The sequence below is a fragment of the Aulostomus chinensis genome, chromosome 20 (genome assembly GCF_037954235.1).
Source record: "Aulostomus chinensis isolate RoL2024-O1b breed Wild chromosome 20, RoL_Achi_v1.0, whole genome shotgun sequence".
NCBI lineage: Eukaryota > Metazoa > Chordata > Actinopteri > Syngnathiformes > Aulostomidae > Aulostomus > Aulostomus chinensis.
Genome location: NC_141339.1, coordinates 6,747,237 through 6,768,582, shown reverse-complemented (window position 1 = coordinate 6,768,582; position 21,346 = coordinate 6,747,237). Strand labels below are relative to the sequence as shown.

Here is a 21,346-nt window from a genome sequence, read left to right as displayed (position 1 = left end):
GCTGAGGTTTTTCCTTGCATTATGTGTGATTTTCTGCCTTGCTTCCTTGACCTGAATACAGGTCAGTTTTGCAGTTATATCAGCTATGTCTTGGAATAGCTTTATTTACTTCTTGGGCTATTAGAATAGATATAAAGCATAGTTTGTGTTTTTGCTTCAACTTTTATCTCACAGAGATGCTACTAGCTAAGTGATTCTATGTTAATGGATTTTTTTTTTCCAACTAGAAAGTGGACAGCCTTACTATATGTTCCCTTGGGGTAAATAAAGCTGATAATTGAATTTGTAAAAAAAAAAAAAACTCAAATATAATATCATTAGATATAAATTGTATATGTTACCTTTGATGTCCACATATAATCTGTCTTTTTAAGTAATTGTAAATACCATTAAAGCTGCAAGCAGCGTTGTTAGGGCCTGAGCCCCCGCGCGGCCGTCCTTGACACCGGCCCCAATCCAACGGTGTAATCGGCAAATCCCTAGGCCTTGTAGTTTAGGAGATACGAGCCTCAGTGCGCTGCACAGTGTGAGTGCAGAGCTGAGAGCCGGCCCTTTAAGAGCCCCTCCCTTCTCTGCTCGCTCTCTGCCATCTCTGTCAGAGTGGAGAGCAGAGGAGGATTTGGCAGTTTTACTGACAAACACAGTCATAACTCTGCATATGTTGGTCAAAAGTGTAATGTAAAGACATCAGTTCGTAGAGTTTTTTCTCAGCAATTCAATGGTGTGTTTTCTGAAGGTGTGAGTGTTTTAGTTTAGAAGCTACAAGTGTTTGTTTGAGAGTATGTACATGAGGGCAGAGAAGCTCCAATTGTGGTTTCCATGACTACAGTAAACAAATCTCTGCCATCTCTGTCAGAGCTGAGAGCAGAGCTGAGAGCAGAGCTGCCAGCTGGCCCATTAAGAACCCCTCCCCCGCTGCACTTTCTTTGATCTGTGCTAGAGTGGAGAGAGTGGAGGATTAAGAGAAATGTAGTGTGTAAAAGCTGAATAACTCGGCCTACGTTGGTCGAAAGTAAAATACCATATTTTTGTAGGGATTTTTGTCAGGAATACAGTGATATGTTTTTAAAAGCTGTGCGATGTATGGTATAGACGTGAGAAGCATTTGTTCGAGAGTATGTACCATGAGAGGACACGGCCTCCCCATTGACTTCCATTGTAAGCGTGAAACGTGTCTCCCCGACTTTCACGGCTTATAAAATGGGAACCGAGCGCGTAGTATATTATTCTTACTGAACTTTTAATCAGCACAGTTGGGAGAGTAATGTGTGAAAGTTTGGAAGCCCTGGCATTTACGGTTTAGGAGGAGATAGATTTTGTTCGGGGAGTAAAAAAAGTCCTGATTTTGACAGTTTTGTCCAATTTGTGGACATTCTGTTAGAGATAGGTGAGGGGTCAGAGTGTAAGAATTGTTCGTCTTGATGAGACGAGTCCAACGGTGTTGGTCCCATGTTTGTGGGAGTTTTGTGTGAGGAGTTAAAGCGCGCGAAATTAAAAAAAATTATCTTTTTTTTGTGTGGCTCCCTAGGTGGCGCTATAGACTTTAGTGGCGTTTTTGTTTTTGATTAGTGAATGTTGAGACATACCGAACGATTGTGCCAAATTTCAGCGAATTTCATGCATGTTCAGGGGGTCAAATTAGATTATGCGCGTTATGCGCATTATGCGCATATAGCGCGCACTCATTGAGAGCAAGAACAGTATAATACCAGGTTTTGAATGGGTGTGTATGTGAAAACTGGCCGTCTGACCCAGTTGCCTCATGGGTGTTGGGGGGGCCTGGGACACTGTTTAGTGTGTGTTTTTAGTGTTTTTAGTGCTGCTAATGTGTTGCTCTGCCGAGCAAACATAATAGGGTCTTCGCCAGAAGTACCTTCTGGCTCAGGCCCTAAATATAACACAATATATACATAAAGAGATACTGTATATAGTGATAGATATGTGTATGTATGCAGTGGTGTGAAGGTTGTTTGCCCCTTCCTTATTTTTTCTTTGCATGTTTGTTCCACTTAAATGTTTCAGATCAAAGAAATTTAAATTAGTCTAAGACAACACAAAATGCAGATTTTAAACAATAAATGAAGGTTTTTATAATGGAGGCATGGTGGTGCAGTGGTTAGCACTGTCGCCTCACAGCAACAAGGTTTTGTGTTTGAGCCCCAGCTCAGGAATGTGATCTTTCTGTGTGGTGTTTGAATGTTCTCCCTGAGCCTGCGTGGGTTCTCTCCGGGTACTCCGGCTTCCTCCTGTTGTGTACTACCCCCCATTGTTGTTCCTCACACTCCTCAGGATTTCTGGAGTGTCCCCCTCAGAACACTTAATCTGGAAAGAGGAGTAGAACAGCTTCCTCTTGACCTTTCTAATGATAATTAACCCTTACATGAACCAAGAACAACTACTTCCCTCTTTATCGAGAGGTCCAGTCATCGTCTCCTGTTCACCCTGACCAAGGAAGTCGTAACTCCAGTCAGGAGTGCTAGCCAAAGGGAGGTCTCTCACCTCTCTGGGACCTCTACCCCCACAGGGTGTAAGAAACATTTGCCTTGTAGAGAACCAAGATTATGAACTGAGGATGCATTGTCAGATCATGTGAAAATTTTTAACTTACAATTTGGATTGGACTGAAAGAGAAGACGGATTGGAATGTGTGCTCCTCTGCCCTAACCCAAACACAGCAACCTTATCGGCTACTGAAGGTCATCTGCCCACTGTTTATCCTCCAGGAGAACTCCTTCTGCCTTGGTGACGCAAATGGCACGTACTATCCCCCCCTCCCCCGTGTGTTCCTGACCCCCGCCTCTGCCCTCTCCACCTCCCTTGGGGTGGCAGCGCCTGTTGGCTGCAGCCTGCCCTGCCCGGGCTTGGTTGGCGCGGCTCTTGCTGCGACGCCTCACTCTCACTTGCCTCCATTGGGTCAACGGACTGCTCAAGTTTAGCGTACATACACAACAAATGTATATGTGCTGTTGTTAAATTTCTGAAGTGTACCATTATTACTTTCAATCTGTAATAATTGTGACGGCTTGTGATAGTTGTATCAGGCTTTGAGTTGTGATCTTTAATTGCCCCTCGGGGATAAATAAAGTTATCTGAATCTGAATCTGAATCTGAACATGCACCCTCTTTCTTGGGATGTATGTGTGCTTAAACATTCCAGTATCCAACTGTTCACGTTAATTAGAATGTTCATGTGATTGAAGAGTTCTGTGTCACTGTTAAATGAAGTACAAGAGTAGGAATCTAGCAACGTCCATAGATGAAACCTGGACTCTTGTGTATTAAGTGTTGCTGCCTTGTAACTGAAGTCTCTGTCACAGAATTCCTCGTTTAACTTCAATCACACCCACATATATACCGTATTTTCCGCACGATAAGTCGCACCTAAAAGCCTTTAATTTTCTCAAAAACCGACAATGTGCCTAATAATCCGATGCGCCTTATATATGGATCAATATTGGTTAATTGTGGCTACCGTAGTCAGGGGGCGTCGCCGAAGTAACAGCGGTAAAAACCGTAAAGGTGAATTCCAGTCCCACACCACTTGTGTGTGTATAAAGACCCCAAAATGGCACCTTTCAAGATACACGCTTACGACGCAGAGTTCAAACTCAAGGCTATCAGTCACGCAGCTACCGGTACGTACGTGTGTGTATGAAGACCCCAAAATGGCACCTTTCAAGAGACATGCTTACGACACAGAGTCCAAACACAAGGCTATCAGTCACGCAGCTACCGGTACGTACGGTACCGTATTCTGAATGCACTAACTTGTTTTGGGAGTGAACAGAGTTGTCAGAACGTTGGTTTGTATTCTATTAATAAAGTTTGACTGACTGACTTATCTGACTGTTTTGTTGAAATTCCCTTTAGCGCAGCTCCATCTAGTGGATGCATAATGCAACCCCAGCCACTACAGTAGTTTTGATTCTATGCGCCTTATAGTGCGGTGCACCCTATATATGAAAACAGTTCTAAAATAGGCCATTCATTGAAGGTGCACCTTATAATCCGATGCGCCTTATAGTGCGAAAAATACTGTACATACACACACTCGCACCCAAATAAACTCACATAGTCATGTATATATCACACACACTGATGTGTATGGACATGACGTCAATGTTTCACTGTCTGTAGTTGTTAAGTTCCTTGCTTTTCACTATTATTTTCATAACTATGAGATATCTTATTCTCTAGATGAGCTATCTGTGTGATGCATGATTGCTCTCTGTTTAACTAATTTCATATGGTAATATCTGAGAAGTATTGAGGATGTCAAAGAGTGCTGATTGGGCAGAGGCCCCACGCAGGTCAAAGGTCACTCCCCAAGGCGGACCAGTTTACTATAATAGTTGCGACACCATCCGCCGTTCTCTTCTTCTCGCTTCTTCTTTGGCTTCTCACACTCCTTTTAACGGGTTCTTCTTCACTCCACTTTTTCCACGCTTCTTGTTTTTTCTTAGAGTGGCCTCTTCGCCTACTTCTTTTTATGACCATCCATTTTGTGCGTCTTGGTTTTTGTTCTTTAGACAAATTCTTCTTATCTCCTTCACTAATTCCTCCTGTAGCAAAGTTTTGTGAGCGGAGTCAAATGTGCCTCTTTTTCATCCAAGTTCGTGAAGGCATCGTACCGTGTAACATTATGTATATATGTATTGATTTTTCGAATTTGTCATTGATCGCGGCTCATAGTCACAATACTATTGACCTCCCATGAGCCTTGCTTCTCCATCCTGACCAGCGGAGAGAAGCCACCTGCCTGAGAAGAGCATCGTGTCGAGACAGCCAGATGGTAGCGAACCTACATGCTTCCCTTCTCCATCCAACAAATGCTAGCAGGAGCCACGGTCGTTGAGGCAGAGGCTTTGGAGGTCGTCTTCCAACCCATTCGTTGGAGAGGTATTGAACATTAATGGGAGCAATCCAGCTGAGAACGGAAGTTGGTTCCATTGGTTTTCGCACTGTCGCAACAAAGATCAGTGCTGCATCTATTCAGGCCTCGATCATTCTCTCTCATTTCCAACTCTGCAAGACTCCATAGAGTCTTCTCAACCTCCATTCAGTAGTTTTCTTTGGTTTGTAGGTCACTAATCATTGATACCGCACACCTTTTTAACCTGCGACCTTTGCCACCCACTTGAATCTCATAAATCTTATAATTCATGTCTGATACTCCACATGTGCCTTAATTGCTTTGCTGGAATTATTTCTCTGTCTCAAACATTTTGGTCTATGTATTAAAATACTCGTAAAAATTCCAAGAAGTGTTCCAACTTGTTCATATATTTGTGTGCAAGCCACTGATCTGCAAAGAACTAATTGATAAGCTATAACCTAAGACTGATTGTTTCTCGTTGGACGAAACTAAATTACGAGTGGTGCCCTGAGTAAAAACTGTATTAAACATCCTAAAGATATACTGTATCATCATCATCAGCTTATCAAGTCACTACACTCCCACAGTCCAAAGACATGAAAGAGATAACTAGGCTGATTGGAGACTCTCAATTGACTGTAGACATGGCTGTGAGTGTGAATGGTTGTTTGTCTATATTACCCTTTTCACACTGAAAAACGCATGTCAACGTGGGTTTTTGGACCCGTGTTTGCTCGGCATTAGGGCGCATTCAAGCTTCCAGAAGACCCGGGTCTGAACTCTGTGCTGTGAGGGCTGCGTGCCTGTGTTTTTTCTCTCTCGTACGTTGTCGCACTGACAACGTCATCATTACACATAAACATGCATATATATATATATATATATATATATATATATATATATATATATATATATATATATATATATCAGATTCAGATAACTTTATTTATCCCCGAGGGGCAATTAAAGATCACAACTCAAAGCCTGACTGATACAACTATCACAAGCCGTCACAATTATTACAGACAAAATCTTTGAGAATACTGTTTACATAATACAAGAAAGTAATTTAGCCCCATTAAGAAGCTCCCTCTCATATTTCAAACAGCATATTTTATCAGCCTTTTTGTTAAAGAAGTCAAAAGAGGCTGTGCACACTGCCAGGACATCATCCCTTCTCTCTGGTCTTATCCTCCTTGATTTGTCTGCTGCTTTTGACACACTTGACAACAAATCCCTCCATTTTCTACCAAATGGGAATTGCTGAATCTCATTCCCTCTGGGTCGCATCCTATTTTTCTAACAGCTCTTCCCATGTCTGTTGGAGGTTATCTGTGTTCAGACCATCTACACTTATCACTGGTGACCCCCAGGGCTTAATCTTGGTTCTGATGCTATTCTCTCAGCATACTAAATCCCTCAACCCCATGAGGGATACTCATATCAATCCAACACATTTCTACTTTCATTCAGAGCAGAACATTGTACTGTTCCTCCTGATCTGCAATCCATTGACAACTTTTAAAACTTGTCAACCTCCAATCATCCATCCTTGCCAAGCACCCCAACCTTTCACTGATACAATGGTAAATTCTGATCCTCCTTTCTGTCATTGAATCTTTGCCTATCTTTCATCTCTTGACTAAATACAGCCATCAGGTGTGTAACCTTACCATTTATATTACAATTGTAACATAAAACAAAATAATCAAAAGAAGATTTTTTTTCTAAATCATACATCCCTGACTAAATACAGTAGTTATTTTATTATTTAATTTAGTTAATTAAAAGTGCCTTATTTCTTCTGAATGTATTAATTTATGGTGATGCAGAGTTGAATCTACTCCCTGAAATATTCTCATCTGCTACTCTAATGATGATGTGTCAGGTTTATCACAACTATATATGTACCATTTTAATTTTTGAAAATTATTGCATGGGTGTTGCTTGGGTATGGCTGGAGTTAACAGAACAAATTAAAATTAAAATGACACTTCTATATATCCTTTGTATGTTACTTTGTTTGCTATTTTTATCATTATGATGTAATGACTGTGTCAAGTATGGAACTCGAGCATCATCCACAATCATAAAAGGACATTTCAATAATTGTACATGTTAAAAAAAAAAAGATGATTCAACATTAAAAAAAAATGATTTTATCTCCAGTCTACTGTAAATTTGATGCCTTCCCTTTCTTTATCTGCTTGGCTGTAGTTTGCCTTGAATCTATTTTTACTGCAAGAATCGACCCACAGTAAAAACTGCTAATGGCTAAGATCCAGTGGAAAACAACCTCTAAATCCAGTTAGAGCCTGCAAAGTTTGCACACATGGTTACTTATGGACAACCTTCAGAGCTGAGCCCCTTGAAAGGAAACTGCTTCTTCCTAATCACACGTTACCACATTTTTCAAATCTTAACTGAGACAGAGAAAATATGCAAACCCTATGCAAATGATGGCAAATGTAATAGTTTAGTTTCTTTCATGTTTGGTGTGCAACAACTTGATCATCACAGCACACTACACATGAACAAATCACATCCACTAACATTCAAAGTCTTGACTCTTAAAACTCGAACTCTCAAGCAAACAAACACAAATTTAGGATAAAAAAAATGAGGTAAATGTAAACAAGGCTAAATGTTCCAAGCTGTTAGGTACCTGGTACATCCATTGCAGTTGCAATAGTCTGTCCAGTGCCATATTGACTGCATCAATAGATATTGTTTTTATATCCATACACCACTGGTTGTTAATCATAATCCAGACCGCCCCCTTGACTCATTTGTTCTGTCCTGACAATGAATAGAGAAGCCACCAGATATAATGGCCAAGTCAGGGACCGGGGATTGAGCCATGTCTACTGTATGTGAAAACAAAGACATTGCAGTTTTTAATGTCCCAATGGAAGGCCTGTCTGGTCCTTAGTTCGTTCAATTTATCTTTGAGTGATTGTAAATTCACTAAGAAGTCACTAGGGAGTGGAGGATGTGTTGTCTACTTTTCAGCCTGACCAGGACCCTGGCTCTTCTCCATCTTTTACTTCAGTGTCGCTTCTGTACAGGTGACTACGGTAAATTAAGTCCTGCCAGTGGAAATTCATTTGATGTATTCCCAGAGTTTGGTCTGAGGTCCTGTAGATTCTGTTGTACTTGATATGTGCATTGCAAGTAGCAAAGAGGGGAGAAAATAAAACAAAAGAATACAAGAACAAGGAAAAGTTAAGGAGGACACCAAGTGATGACGCACAGATGAAGATGGCTGCATACATAACAGTATGAACTTGACCTGTCTCTCGTGGTGAGGATGTTGCGCTGCCGTCATCAGTCAGCAGGCACCCTGATTGGCTAGAGTTCCATTCCACCTGACAATCCACAAAATGCATGCTCGGCTGTCCTTTGTTTCCTCCTCATACAGCACGATTTCTCACAACCATGTTCACCAGCTTCCACATGTCCCAATGTCCAGCTCCCACCACCTGGCTTTGTTCCTGCTGCTCATTCACTTCTGCTTTTTCTCCAAATGCTTTGTTCCATCCTGCCAAGCTTTATATTCACACACTGGCATCTGGAAGAGGACTGGCTATACACATTTGTGTTTGGTTTGGGGGAAGTGGAAGCTAGAGGTCATTAGAAGGAGGTCAGGAAATCTCCAGCAAAGTCTGGATTTTGTTCCTCCACCTAGAGCAAGAAAAAGGACAGCAAACAGGAAGGGTCTTATTAGAAGAACCCAAGGTTGAGCCTCTGTTGACTGGCCTTTCTAGCAGGCTGACTGAAATAAAAGTAAACTTACCCACCAACAAGCACACATATTTGAATTCAACCTTACTAATCATTTAATCAATCATTAAAGTAAGAGCAAACCACCAGTGAGGTTCATATGTTCTTGTTTATCTGTATAATATCTTTCCATCCATTGTCTACCACTTATCCTGTTAAGGGTCACGGGGGGCTGGAGTCTATCCCAGCAGCCTTTGGGCGAGAGGTGGGGTTCACCCTGGACAGGTCACCAGTCCATCACAGTGCCAACACAGACAGGCAACCATTCACGCTCACAGCCATGCTTACAGTCAAATTAAAGTAAAGCCATGCCATGCCTACACTGTAAAAAAAGTCAGTAGAAATGGTAAAAAAAAAACTGTCAAATGGCAACAGTTAAAGGCCGTAAAATCTAAAATGGTATATCGCTGTAGTAAATACATTGAATAACTGTAAATCATTGAACTGTAAATCAAGGAGCAATAACAACTAACAAGCAATAACTGTAATTTTTACAGTCCTAATATGTAGAAAACACAGATTCTTTCTGTGAAAATTTACAAACATGGTAAAATTCATGGGAAAATACCGTAAAGTCACAGAAGAGAAATCATTGTAAAATTGACGGCATTATTACTGTTAGGGAGTGTAGGAAAGGATCCACTGGCGGGCTACAGTTCACAATCCAAGATGTTTAATGAACAGCCAAAAAGGTACAAGAAACGCAGGCAAAGTCAAAAACAGGGCCAGCAAGATTCAAGTGTCGCAGGCAGTCAGGGCAAATACTGGCACGATCTGGCAAGGACTGAACAGAGCCCTGGGCTTAAATACCCACAATAAATAATTATTAAAGCAAAACAGGTGTGCTGTCAAAAATGGCGGGAAACTGAACGAAGGACTGGGCGGGGCACAGCAGCACATGTGAGCCTGTAAAACAAAGCACACATGAAGCAGAATCAAAACAAAAGCACATTTTGCAGGGAAATAGAACAAAAGCACAACAGAACACTAACATTACCCCCCTTTCAAAGGGACGCCTCCTGGCGTCTAAATGGGGTGAGCCTTAAGAAAGTTCCGAACAAGGCTACGATCCATAATGTTCCGGGAAGGAATCCAGCATCTCTCTTCTGGACCATAACCCTCCCGGTCAACTAGGAACTGGAGGCCGCGGCCATGGCAGTGAACATCCAGGATCTGGCGAACTGTAAAAGTCTCAGAGCCGTCAATGGCACGTGGTGGGGGTGGGAGCTTAGGGGCAGGGCAGAGCTGGTTGCAGACGACAGGCTTGATCCTGGAAACATAAAATGTTGGGTGATACGGCGGAGGGTGGGGGGGAGCTTGAGACGAACAGCAGAGGGACCAATGATCCTCTGAATGGGGAAAGGACCAATGAACCTGGGGACAAGTTTCTGAGACTCTACCTTGAGCGGAATGTCCCGGGCAGAAAGCCAGACCCGCTGACCCTCACGATAAACAGGAGCCCTTGAGCGGTGACGGTCAGCTTGCTGCCTCATCCTAGAGGATGACCGCCTCAGAGCCAATCGGGTCCTCCTCCATGTCTGGCGGCAACGGCGGATGAAGGCCCTGGCAGAGGGTACTCCGACCTCTACCTCCTGATCCGGAAACAAGGGGGGCTGGTAACCGAGACAACACTCAAAGGGAGAGAGGCCTGTGGAGGCAGATGGGAGAGAGTTAATGGAATACTCCACCCAGGGGAGGTAACGGCTCCATGAGGACTGTCTCTCCGATGTCATGCACTGCAGGGTTGCCTCCAGGTGTTGGTTGGCTCTCTCTGTTTGACCGTTACTCTGGGGATGGAAGCCTGAGGACAGACTGAAAGAGGCACCAATGAGTGAGCAGAAAGCCTTCCAGAAGCTAGAGGTGAATTGTGGGCCACAGTCAGAAACTATATCCAGGGGCAAACCATGGTACTTGAAGATATGTTCAAGGATAAGGGTGGCAGTCTCCTTGGCAGAAGGGCCCTTAGGTAGTGGGATGAGGTGGACAGATTTAGAGAAGCGGTCCACCACTGTGACGATGGTGTTGTTACCATCTGAGATGGTAAGGCCAGTGACAAAGTCCAGTGCAATGTGGGACCAGGGCCTCCCGGGGATGGGGAGAGGTTGCAGAAGTCCGGCTGGAGGTTGAGTAGAAGTCTTATTCCGAGCACAAACGGAGCAGGCAGAGACGAAAGCGTGGGCATCCTTCCACATCGTAGGCCACCAGAACCTCCTCCTGATGAATGCGAGGGTCTGCCGAGCTCCAGGATGGCAAAAGAGACGGGAGGAATGCCCCCACTGCAGGACCTGGGAACGGAGGCATTGAGGGACAAACAAATGGTTAGCAGGACATAGCCTGGGAATGACACTGTTGACTTGGGCGGCGTGAACCTTGGACTCAATATCCCACTGCAATGCCCCGACAACACAGTGATCTGGGAGGATATTACGCAATTTTCCTTTATCTGATGTCTCCAAGGAACCCAGTGACAGAGCATCTGGTTTACCATTCTTTGAGCAGGGTGGAAGGACAGGGTGAAGTTGAACCGAGAGAAGAAGAGAGACCAGCGGGCTTGGCGAGAGTTGAGGCGTTTGGCAGAACGAATGTACTCAAGATTCTTGTGGTCGGTCCACACCAAGAACGGCACAGCAGATCCCTCAAGCCAGTGTCGCCATTCCTCCAGAGCCAGTTTGACTGCCAGCAATTCACGATCGCCAATGTCGTAATTGTGCTCTGATGGGAGAGACGGCGAGAAAAAAAAAGCACAAGGGTGTACCTTTCCATCCTTAGCTGACTCCTGGGACAGGACGGCTCCAATGCCCACATTGGATGCGTCCACCTCCACAATGAACTGCCGGCTGGGGTCAGGTTGTTCGAGAATGGGGGCTGAGGTAAACCTTTTAAGGTCGTGGTAGGCCTTGGAAGCTGCAAGAGACCAGGAAAACTTAAGGGTAGAGGTAAGGGCAGTGAGTGGGGCAGCCAGTGTACTATAGTTCCTTATGAACCGTCGATAAAAATTAGCAAACCCCAGGAACCGCTGCAGCTCTTGATGGGTAGCAGGTTGAGGCCACTCCAAAATGGCCTTGACCTTAGCCTGATCCATCTCCATCTTTCCAGCAGACAACACATCCTAGGAACAAGATTGTTGGGCAGTGGAACTCACACTTTTCAGCTATAACATAGAGATGGTTCTCTAGCAGTCGCTGGAGAACCTGGCAGACGTGACAGACATGATCTGAAGGGTTACAGGAGAAAATTAAAATGTCATCTAAATAAACAAATAAACTTGTTTATCATATCCCTCAGGACATCATTCACCAGGGCTTGAAAGACTGCTGGAGCATTGGTCAGACCAAACGGCATAACTAGATACTCATAGTGGCCAGTAGGGGTGTTAAATGCTGTCTTCCATTCATCTCCCTCCCTTATCCTAACCAGGTGATAGGCATTGCGTAAGTCGAGTTTGGAGAAAACGGTTGAACCATGCAGAAGTTCGAAGGCAGACGACATGAGGGGCAAGGGATATCGATCCTTGACTGTAATTTCATTGAGGCCCCGGTAATCGATGCATGGGCGAAGAGAACCATCCTTCTTGGCAACAAAGAAGACGCCTGCACCTGCTGGTGAAGATGAGGGGCGGATGATGCCTGCTGCCATTGACTCCTGGATGTATTTCTCCATAGCCTCCGTCTCAGGTTTGGAAAGAGAGTACAGCCTGCCTCTAGGTGGCACCCTCCCAGGTAGGAGATTGATGGAGCAATCGTAGGGTCGGTGAGGAGGCAAGGCGACTGCTCGGGACTTACTGAAAACATCCTTGAGGTCCATATAGCAAGCAGGAACTGCTGTCAGATCAGGGAACTCCTCTGGGGAGTCTCCAGACAACAAGGCAGGAACAAGGGCTTGACGAAGGCAACAAGACAGGCAGGAAGGACTCCAACCCATGATTCTGTTTGACCCAGTCGATCTGTGGGTTATGCTTGATGAGCCAGGGACAGCCCAGGACTACAGGGGCATGGGGAGAGTCAATTAAATGAAACTGGATCAACTCAGTGATTACCAGAAACCAGTAAGGACACAGGGGCTGAGACATGGGTGACTCTTCCCAGTTTCTTGCCGTTCAGGGCATTGAATATTAAGCATAGGGGGGATTGGAGGGGGTAGTGCTGATATGCGCCACTGTGCAGCCAGGGACACGTCAATGAAGCTTTCATCTGCCCCTGAATCAATGAGGGCACCTGTCCGGTGTTGTTGACCATGGCACTCCAGGGTCACAGGAAAAAGGGTTGAGGAGGAATTAAAAGTAGTTGCGCTCACCAATACTCCTCGCCTTATTGATGAGCTTCGCCTTTTGCTGGGCATGATGAGGCGTAGTGGCCTGAATCTAGCTGGGTCTGCTGGATCCATATTGGCCAGATCGTACTGTTAGGGAGTGTAGGAAAGGATTCACTGGCAGGCTACAGGTCACAATCCAAGATGTTTAATGAACAGCCAAAAAGGTACAAGAAACGCAGGCAAAGTCAAAAACAGGGCCAGCAAGATTCAAGTGTCGCAGGCAGTCAGGGCAAATACTGGCATGATCTGGCAAGGCCTGAACAGAGCCCTGGGCTTAAATACCCACAAGAAATAATTATTTAAGCAAAACAGGTGTGCTGTCAAAAAGGACGGGAAACTGAACAAAGGACTGGGCGGGGCACAGCCACAACACAGCAGCACATGTGGGCCTGTAAAACAAAGCACACATGAAGCAGAATCAAAACAAAAGCACATTTTGCAGGGAACTAGAACAAAAGCACAACAGAACACTAACAATTCTGCTTAAATTAAAGATTTTGCTGATGTTTACATTTTAATTTACAGTATAAAACTGTTAAACATTCTGCAAAATCATACCTTCACTTTTACAGGAAGAACATGTTAATATGGTCCAGAGGTAAATTCAATTTATATAAGGGAAACCATTTGAATGTTTTTAAAAGCATCTCCAAACATCTGACTGATTTTAGAGGCATCTCAAAACATGATTTTAAAAGCATCTGAAAAAAAGCTGATGGATTCTAATAGCATCTCAAAACTGCTACATTTAAAAGCATCTTAAATTACGGGAATTATTTTAAAACTGTCTCAAAACATGCTCAAAACTGAGCAGAAGTTGTATTTCCCCTCTACAGTTTGGGGATTGTGCGTTAGTTGACATTAACGCGCCGAGTTTCAAATCGGCCAATCAGCGCACGGTATCCGCCTCCCTCCGGGACCCTCCGAGCATCCCTCCGGACTTGACGTCGTCTTGGACTTCACCGTTAGAATCCACGGTCCTCACCGGCGGACTTTTAGGACTTTGCCTCAACCAGAAGATACTTCGGTAAGTAAATGAACACAAGTTAAATGCTTTTCGTTGAATTGTGTTTATTAGGGTTATCAAGAGGGTTGCATTGCAGACAGCTAACATTGTGTAGCTTTCCATTGAACTACATTAGACTCTCATAACAGCCTGGAAACACCTATTATACAGGTGTCGACGTGTTTAGGAGACAGGGTGTCTTATTAGTCATCCTTTCATTACTTTGACTGCTTTTTAAAAATGCGGTGTGGGTTTATCAGCTTGGCCGGCTAAAGTAGGATCCGTCTATGTGCTGGAGCCTGTGGTTAGCGTGCGTGTGTTTACCCACCCAGCGGGCTAAAGTAGGATCAGTCTATGTGCTGGAGCTCATTGTTGCTATAACAGCGGCGTATTTGTGTATTGAAGATGTATTTTTGTAACATATGTGGAGAAAACGTTCAGTCTGTAAAAGCAAATGTTTTGCATTGCAAACTGCACCGCAATGAACCAGACATATTTTTAAATGTGTTGGAGGAAGTTGTAAGCAGGTGTTTTCAGGCTATGCAGCTTTAAAGTCGCACTTCTCCCGCCACCACAAGAGGTCACCGACCAAACTCAGGATGTGACCATGACGCCGTTAAAATGCACCGTTTCACTTTGTCAACGCCAGTGTGAGGGAACTAATCCGCTGATTGCTCACTTAATACTGCCAGTATTGAAGCCCATACAAGCCAGAAGACTGGTTGCTGCCTCAGCCCAAAAGGGTGAGTGTAAAACATTGACACCACTACACAGCACTCTTCTCTTATAGAGCTGCACAAGTAATGTAATAGTTTAATTTCTCTAAGAGTAGAAAAACATTAAAGGTTTCATGATCTCAAGTCTCTTTTGTTGTACTTTTACAGACTCCATTCACTCCAAGTTGGTATGATAGCACACTTCCAGGAACTGACTGGCGTGAGTTTGAAGAGGTCATACAGATGGTGCTTCTTTTACTGGCTTATTTTGATGAGAAGGATGAGCATCTGTTCCATTTCGTTGAGAAGACCAGCATTGCTGCGGAGGTTCAGATGGAGAATGTGCCACCAACATCCTGCCTTATTGTGAGTGGTAAGTAAACTGAACCAAACCTGCAAGCTTTCGGTATACTAACACCCACATGTACTTTTACTTGTTTATTTTCATGTTAGCTTGTAGACCATTTTGAGACAGTGGCTAACATTTTACCTGATAACAAGTTGTGCTAACAGTAGATTGTATGACTCTCATCCTATATTGAAATAAGTACCATTGAATTTATGGCTGTTATTGAAGCCCTTGTTTTATTTTTTTGTTCATGCTAATTCTTAGGGTCCTCCTGCTTTGCCGCAGAGACATTTATGCTGAGCATCGACAAAGAGGTTGTCAACGACCACATCACTTCCTTCACATCTGCCATCTGCCTGATGTTTGGCAGTTACTACTGCCTCAACATACTCTACCCAGTGGAACTACGGTCTACACTGGAGTTCCTCCAACAGTATTTTTTTTCTCTTTATAACATTAGAAAATGCAAGGCATTTGATATCCTATCTGAGATTCTCTCTCTCTCTCTCTCCCTCTCTCATATATGAAGGTGTTTCTTTTCAATCAATCCTGAGAAAGGCACCAAAGTCGAGTGGAAGAAGAAGAAAAAAGTGTTCTCAGTCAATCCCAGAGTCTTCACTCTGATCTCAGACCTGGCTGACCATGAGTGGACCTCCCAGTGAAGTTGAGGGCCAGTATGATAGAAGGTACACTCAATGTTATATTCACTGCAGACATTGTGTTTAAATTGATGTATAAACTTGATCCTCTACATGAAATGAAAATGCTTTTCATGGCAGCTACCAACGGTGTCAAGATAAGGCCAAAGGACTTCAGAGAGTTTGTGAGACCTGTCTCCAGCCAGAGGAGGAAAAGGGAGGTGTCCACGTCCTGAATGCGGATCAAAGGGCGGAGACGTGAGGTTGATTTATGCGTGGACTTACACACACACACACACACACACACACACACACACACACACACACAGACATTCAACTTAAACACAGCATAACCATTCAGAGTTCTACAGAAAAAAGTTGTGTTCACATTCTTATACATCATACACTGTACACACTCTGAGGACAAGTATGAGTGTGATTCATGACTCGTCCAAATATGAAAGCACTAAATTCAGTTCAATTTCAGTGCTGTGCAAAATAAGACTTTTTTGTTGTTTTTGGAGACATTCTTCTGAAGGTGTGACATTCAGTGTTCCTTCATACCTAGAATGAAGCTAATTAACTGTGATTTATTTTTTTAGTTTAACTAACACAACAGGAGCAGTGTGGGACAGTTTGTACATGTTCAGAGTTATTGCACTGGTTTTGTACTTTAAAAAAGTTGAGGTAAAATTGCTAGTATTTGAAACTTTTGCTCCACTTAAAGGGAAACTTCGGTTTATTTCAACCTGTCTCCTATCATCATATATGTGCTTCATGTGACAAGTGAGGTGAAAATATTAGTTGTCTTGTTAGCTGTTGTCTAGATACACCCTGAGCGCTGTTACTAGCTCCAGACCCTTTACAAGGTACGTGAACGGGCATACCGCCTCACGTGGTTAGTATAAATGTCAGAGAACATATAGAAACCACATGTAAATGTGTTATGTTAGCTTCCCTGTTTTAAGCCATCTTTGTTTACATTGTTTTTGAGCTAATTACCTCCACTCGTAATCATGAAAGCTGCGCCGGGTAAGGCTATAAGCGACCACAACACATTTACATGTGGTTTCTATATGTTTTCTGACATTTATAGTAACGATGTGAGGCGGTCATGGTGGGGAAAAAAAGTCGTTTAGACATGTAAATGTGTTGGTAGCTTACCTGTTACCCGCTGCAGCTTTAATACAGACCGAGTGGAGGTAATTAGCTCAAACATGTAAACAAAGATGGCTTAAAACGGGTAAGCTAACATAACACATTTACATGTGGTTTCTATATGTTCTCTGACATTTAAAGTAACGATGTGAGGCGGTCATGGTTGAAAAAAAAGTCGTTTAGACATGTAAATGTGTTGGTAGCTTACCTGTTACCCGCTGCAGCTTTAATACAGACCGAGTGGAGGTAATTAGCTCAAACATGTAAACAAAGATGGCTTAAAACAGGTAAGTTAACATAACACATGTACATGTGGTTTCTATATGTTCTCTGACATTTATACTAACAATGTGGGGGAAAAAAGCTTTTTTAGTGGACTAACTTTGCCCGTGAAAGTGTGCCTGTTCACTTACCTTGTAACAGGTCTGAAGCAAGTAGCAGCGCTTCGGCTGTATCTGGACAACGGCTAATATGACAACTAATATTTTAACCTCACTAGACACATGAAGCACATTTAAGATGATAGGAGACAGGTTGAAATGAACCAAAGTTTCCCTTTAGGGATTATTTTATTTTGATAATGTGAATATGTTACTGTAAGTACACTGATATCACTTTGTGGTCAGATTTGTACAAAAATATGCACTTAGATTTTCTCAACTTAATTGTAAAGGTTTCTTGTTACAGTTTGTAAGTAAAGTGTGTTCAGTTTACTACAGTGGTTTTGACATTGGAACAGAAAGTGAACTTGTGAACATTTCTTACATAATGTTGTTCTCATTCTGAGATATTTTGTGATATGTTCAAATATTTGATGGTTACAACATAACAATTATAAAATAAAGATTTTCTGTATTTGAAAAATTTAAAGGTGGATATTTTTTCTGGCTGTTCTGGTACATGAAGTAATTTGACAATATTAATTCATGCTCTGTCTATTAAGTTTACAGAATAGAATGGATGACAGTATACACTGTCTGGCAAGTTCTGCATCTGACAACAAATGAAATGCTAATTTTGGTGAATATTAAAAGTATATTTAGAATCTGATATTTTCTTTTTTATTATTACTTTATTAAGTACATTTTTTAACCATTTAATAAACAGTATCGAGATTACTGTAAACAGGTTTATGTTTTAACTGTTATTTTTACAGCAAACTACGGTAAACAAATAACAGTTCTGTTCTGCAAAATTTACAGTTGCCAAAACAGCATACTGTAAAGTCCTCTACATTGTCACCGTAATTTTTACGGTGACAATGTGACAACGGTTCTCCCGTATCTCCTATCGTGGCCAACCTATACATGGAAGAGGTGGAACAGAGGGCCCTGACTTCCTTCAGTGGACCCTCCCCCACCCACTGGTTCCGATACGTTGATGACACCTGGGTGAAGATCAAGATTCAGGAGGTACAACCGTTTACAGCACACATCAACTCGGTAGACGTCAACATCAAGTTCACCAGAGAGGATGTGAAAGACAACAATCTGCCCTTTTTGGACTGCGACGTCTACATTCAAGAGGACAGGAGCCTGAGGGTGGATGTGTACAGGAAACCCACCCACACTGACCAATACTTGCTTTTTGACTCTCACCATCCTCTGGAGCACAAGTTAGGTGTCATCAGGACGCTGCAACACCGAGCGGAGACCATCCCCACCAGCGTCCAAGGCCGGAAAGAAGAACAGCAGCATCTGAAAAGAAACACCTAAAACTTGTGGCTTCCCAGACTGGACCTTCGTAAAATCCTCTTCCAGGTCCAGAAAGGAGGAGAGCTCCAGGAGGAGGGAAGATGAAGAAGGCTGGAGAAAAAACATAGTGATCCCCTATGTGGCAGGGGTTTCTGAGAAATTAAGGAGAATCTATAATAAGCACCGCATCCCTGTGTCTTTTAAACCAGACAACACTCTGAGACAAAGACTGGTTCACCCCAAAGATCCCACCCCTCACAGCCAGAAAAGCAATCTGGTATACGCTGTCAGATGCAGTGAGGCCTGCACGGATCTGTACATAGGGGAAACCGAACAGCCCCTCAACAAGCGCATGGCCCAACATAGAAGAGCCAACTCTGGAGGACAGGACTCAGCGGTTTTCCTCCACCTCAAGGAGGAAAGCCACTCCTTCCAGGACGACCATGTCCAAATTCTCGACAGAGAGGACAGATGGTTTGAAAGAGGAGTTAAAGAAGCCATCCACGTCAGGATAGAGAAACCATCTTTGAACAGAGGAGGTGGACTGCGACATTTCCTTTCACCTATTTACAACCAAGTCCTTTCAAAGCTTCCCCAAAGAGTTCAGCTGAAAGACCCATGTGGAACGGCTGATGCCAGCACAGCCCATTAGCATCTGAGTGGTCGGTGAAACCCCCTAACGACCACCCCTGAAACTCCCTGACACCGCACAACGACTGTCGTTTGGAGAGGCCAGGTGAGTCTCGGGAGGGTCGTTTCCACCACAATAGCACTGACCACTCCCACATAGTTTTATAAGCTGGAGTTTCCACACTCTTCACTAGAACTGAAGAAGCCTCTCGGATGAGAGGTGAAACGTCTTCAAGATAAACTTACATCCAGTTGACCAGATTTTACTTCGCTTCGAGCATACATATATGTATGTCTATAGACAAACAACCATTCACACTCACATTCATACCTACGGTCAATTCAGAGTATTCAATTAACCTCCTCCCCAATTGCATGTCTTTGGATGGTGGGAAGAAGCCGGAGTACCCGGAGAGAACCCACGCAGGCATGGGGAGAACATGCAAACTCCACACAGAGAGATCCCGTGCCTGAGCCGGGACTCGAACACGGAACCTTCTTGCTGTGAGGTGACAATGCTAACCTCTGCACCACCATGCAGCCTAATACCACATTTGTTAATGCATACACAGACTGCATTTTATCATAATGTGCTTCATTATAATTAATGTTCAATATGTTGACAAACCTACAGCTTTTGATTTGAGAACTGCCAGAGCGCATGTTGTTATGTTGTTTTTAATTACATTCATTAAATTACCTGAAAACAACATCAGGCTAATGTTTTATCCTCTTTGAGAACTGGTAGATGTCTGAGAGACTGAGCGTGCAGGCCTCCATGTGTTCATTGCATTGTTCATCAGGTGAGCATGGAGATGTCCAAATAGGTACAGTGGAGAAATTCAGTGACAAATATTTCTTTGCACTTTCAGTTAATGCCTATTTATAAACAACCTAAATTGGGTTGAAGGAGAAGGGTAATGAAAGCTAAAGGCCAGTACTTCTGTCATGTTTTCTCTCTGCTCCATATTTCCTCCTGCTAGCACTGGCAATAACAGTCATGTCGGTCAAAAAATTAAAAAAAAAAAGTTTTTCGTGCATTAAATATTTGTGAAATTGGCAGTAAATCTTAAAATAAAGGAGGCAGCATGGCTCAGAGGTAGAGTGGCCATACAGCAACCGAAGGGTTGCTGGTTCAATCCTCACTTCCCTTAGTGACGATGTCAAAGTATCCTTGTGCAAGATACTGAACCCCTAATTGCTCCTAATGGCCCTGTGACAGACTAGTGACCCGTCCAGGGTGTATCAGACAGAGTGTTTATGGAAAACCACCAAACTGGAGGTTCATCAACTGCATCTTAAAGAGATTTTTATCTGTTTGAATGACCTGATAAGGAATGCCAGGACTACTTATTTTGCCAATCTCATCTCATCTAACAAAGGAAACTCAAAAGTCCTCTTCAAAACTATAAACACTATTGTCTCTCCTTCTGTTCCACCAGTGCCTATCTTCTGCGTCACTGACTGTAATAACTTTCTCAAATGTTTTGTGGACAACGTCAGTGATATCTGAGCAAGCATGCTATTCTCTTAAATAGGCTTAATGTTGGTTGATATTTCCAGGACTCCCTTGAATTGGTTTAAATCTTATCTCAATTTTATCCTCTCTTCACTGGCTCTTTTTAAAATTTCATATCCACTTTAAAATACTTTAAAATATTGTGATACAGACCTCCTCCTACCTTATGCACCAAATCAGGCTTTTAGATCATCACACCAAACACTACTGTCTGTCCCTCAAACCCATTATAAAATTAGAGGTGACTGGGATTTTCAAGCTGTTGTGCCCAATTTATGGAATGGCTGATTGTGCCTCTGTGTTGCTGCTGTTTTTAACTTGTCAGTCCTGGTGCTATTTTGTACTTATTGTTAATTTTATTTATGTATTTATAAATATGTAAATTATTATTTTTTTGTCTTTTTTAAATTGGGCAACACGGTGGTGCAGTGGTTAGCACTGTCACCTCGCAGCAAGAAGGTTCCAGGTTCAAGCACCAGCTCGGGCACGGGTCTTTCTGTGTGGAGTTTGCATGTTCTCCCTGTGTCTGTGTGGGTTCTCTCCATTTGAATGGTTTTCTGTCTATATGTGTTGGCCCTGCAATGGACTGGCGACTTGCCCACGGTGTACCTCGCCTCATGCCTGAAAGCTGCTGGGATAGGTTCCAGCCCCCCCGTAACCTTGAAC

The 21,346-nt window shown here is 43.1% G+C and overlaps 1 protein-coding gene across 2 annotated transcripts; it reads left to right on the top strand.

Moving 5' to 3' along the window:
* Window positions 1-13,718: 13,718 nt before the first annotated feature.
* Window positions 13,719-16,554, top strand: LOC147242684 (uncharacterized). 2 transcript variants are annotated; one of them, XM_086189696.1, is made up of 7 exons: window positions 13,719-13,997; window positions 14,669-14,719; window positions 14,861-14,912; window positions 15,002-15,065; window positions 15,306-15,474; window positions 15,571-15,727; window positions 15,821-16,554. In XM_086189696.1, exons 3-6 carry the CDS (start codon window positions 14,883-14,885, stop codon window positions 15,701-15,703), a joined length of 396 nt encoding a protein of 131 aa, XP_086045822.1. In that variant the 5' UTR covers window positions 13,719-13,997; window positions 14,669-14,719; window positions 14,861-14,882; the 3' UTR covers window positions 15,704-15,727; window positions 15,821-16,554. The 2 variants fall into 2 exon arrangements, 1 of the variants encoding a protein (XP_086045822.1); XR_015110620.1 differs by having other exon boundaries at window positions 14,861-14,880; window positions 14,972-15,065; window positions 15,306-15,727.
* The last annotated feature ends 4,792 nt before the right edge of the window (window positions 16,555-21,346 follow it).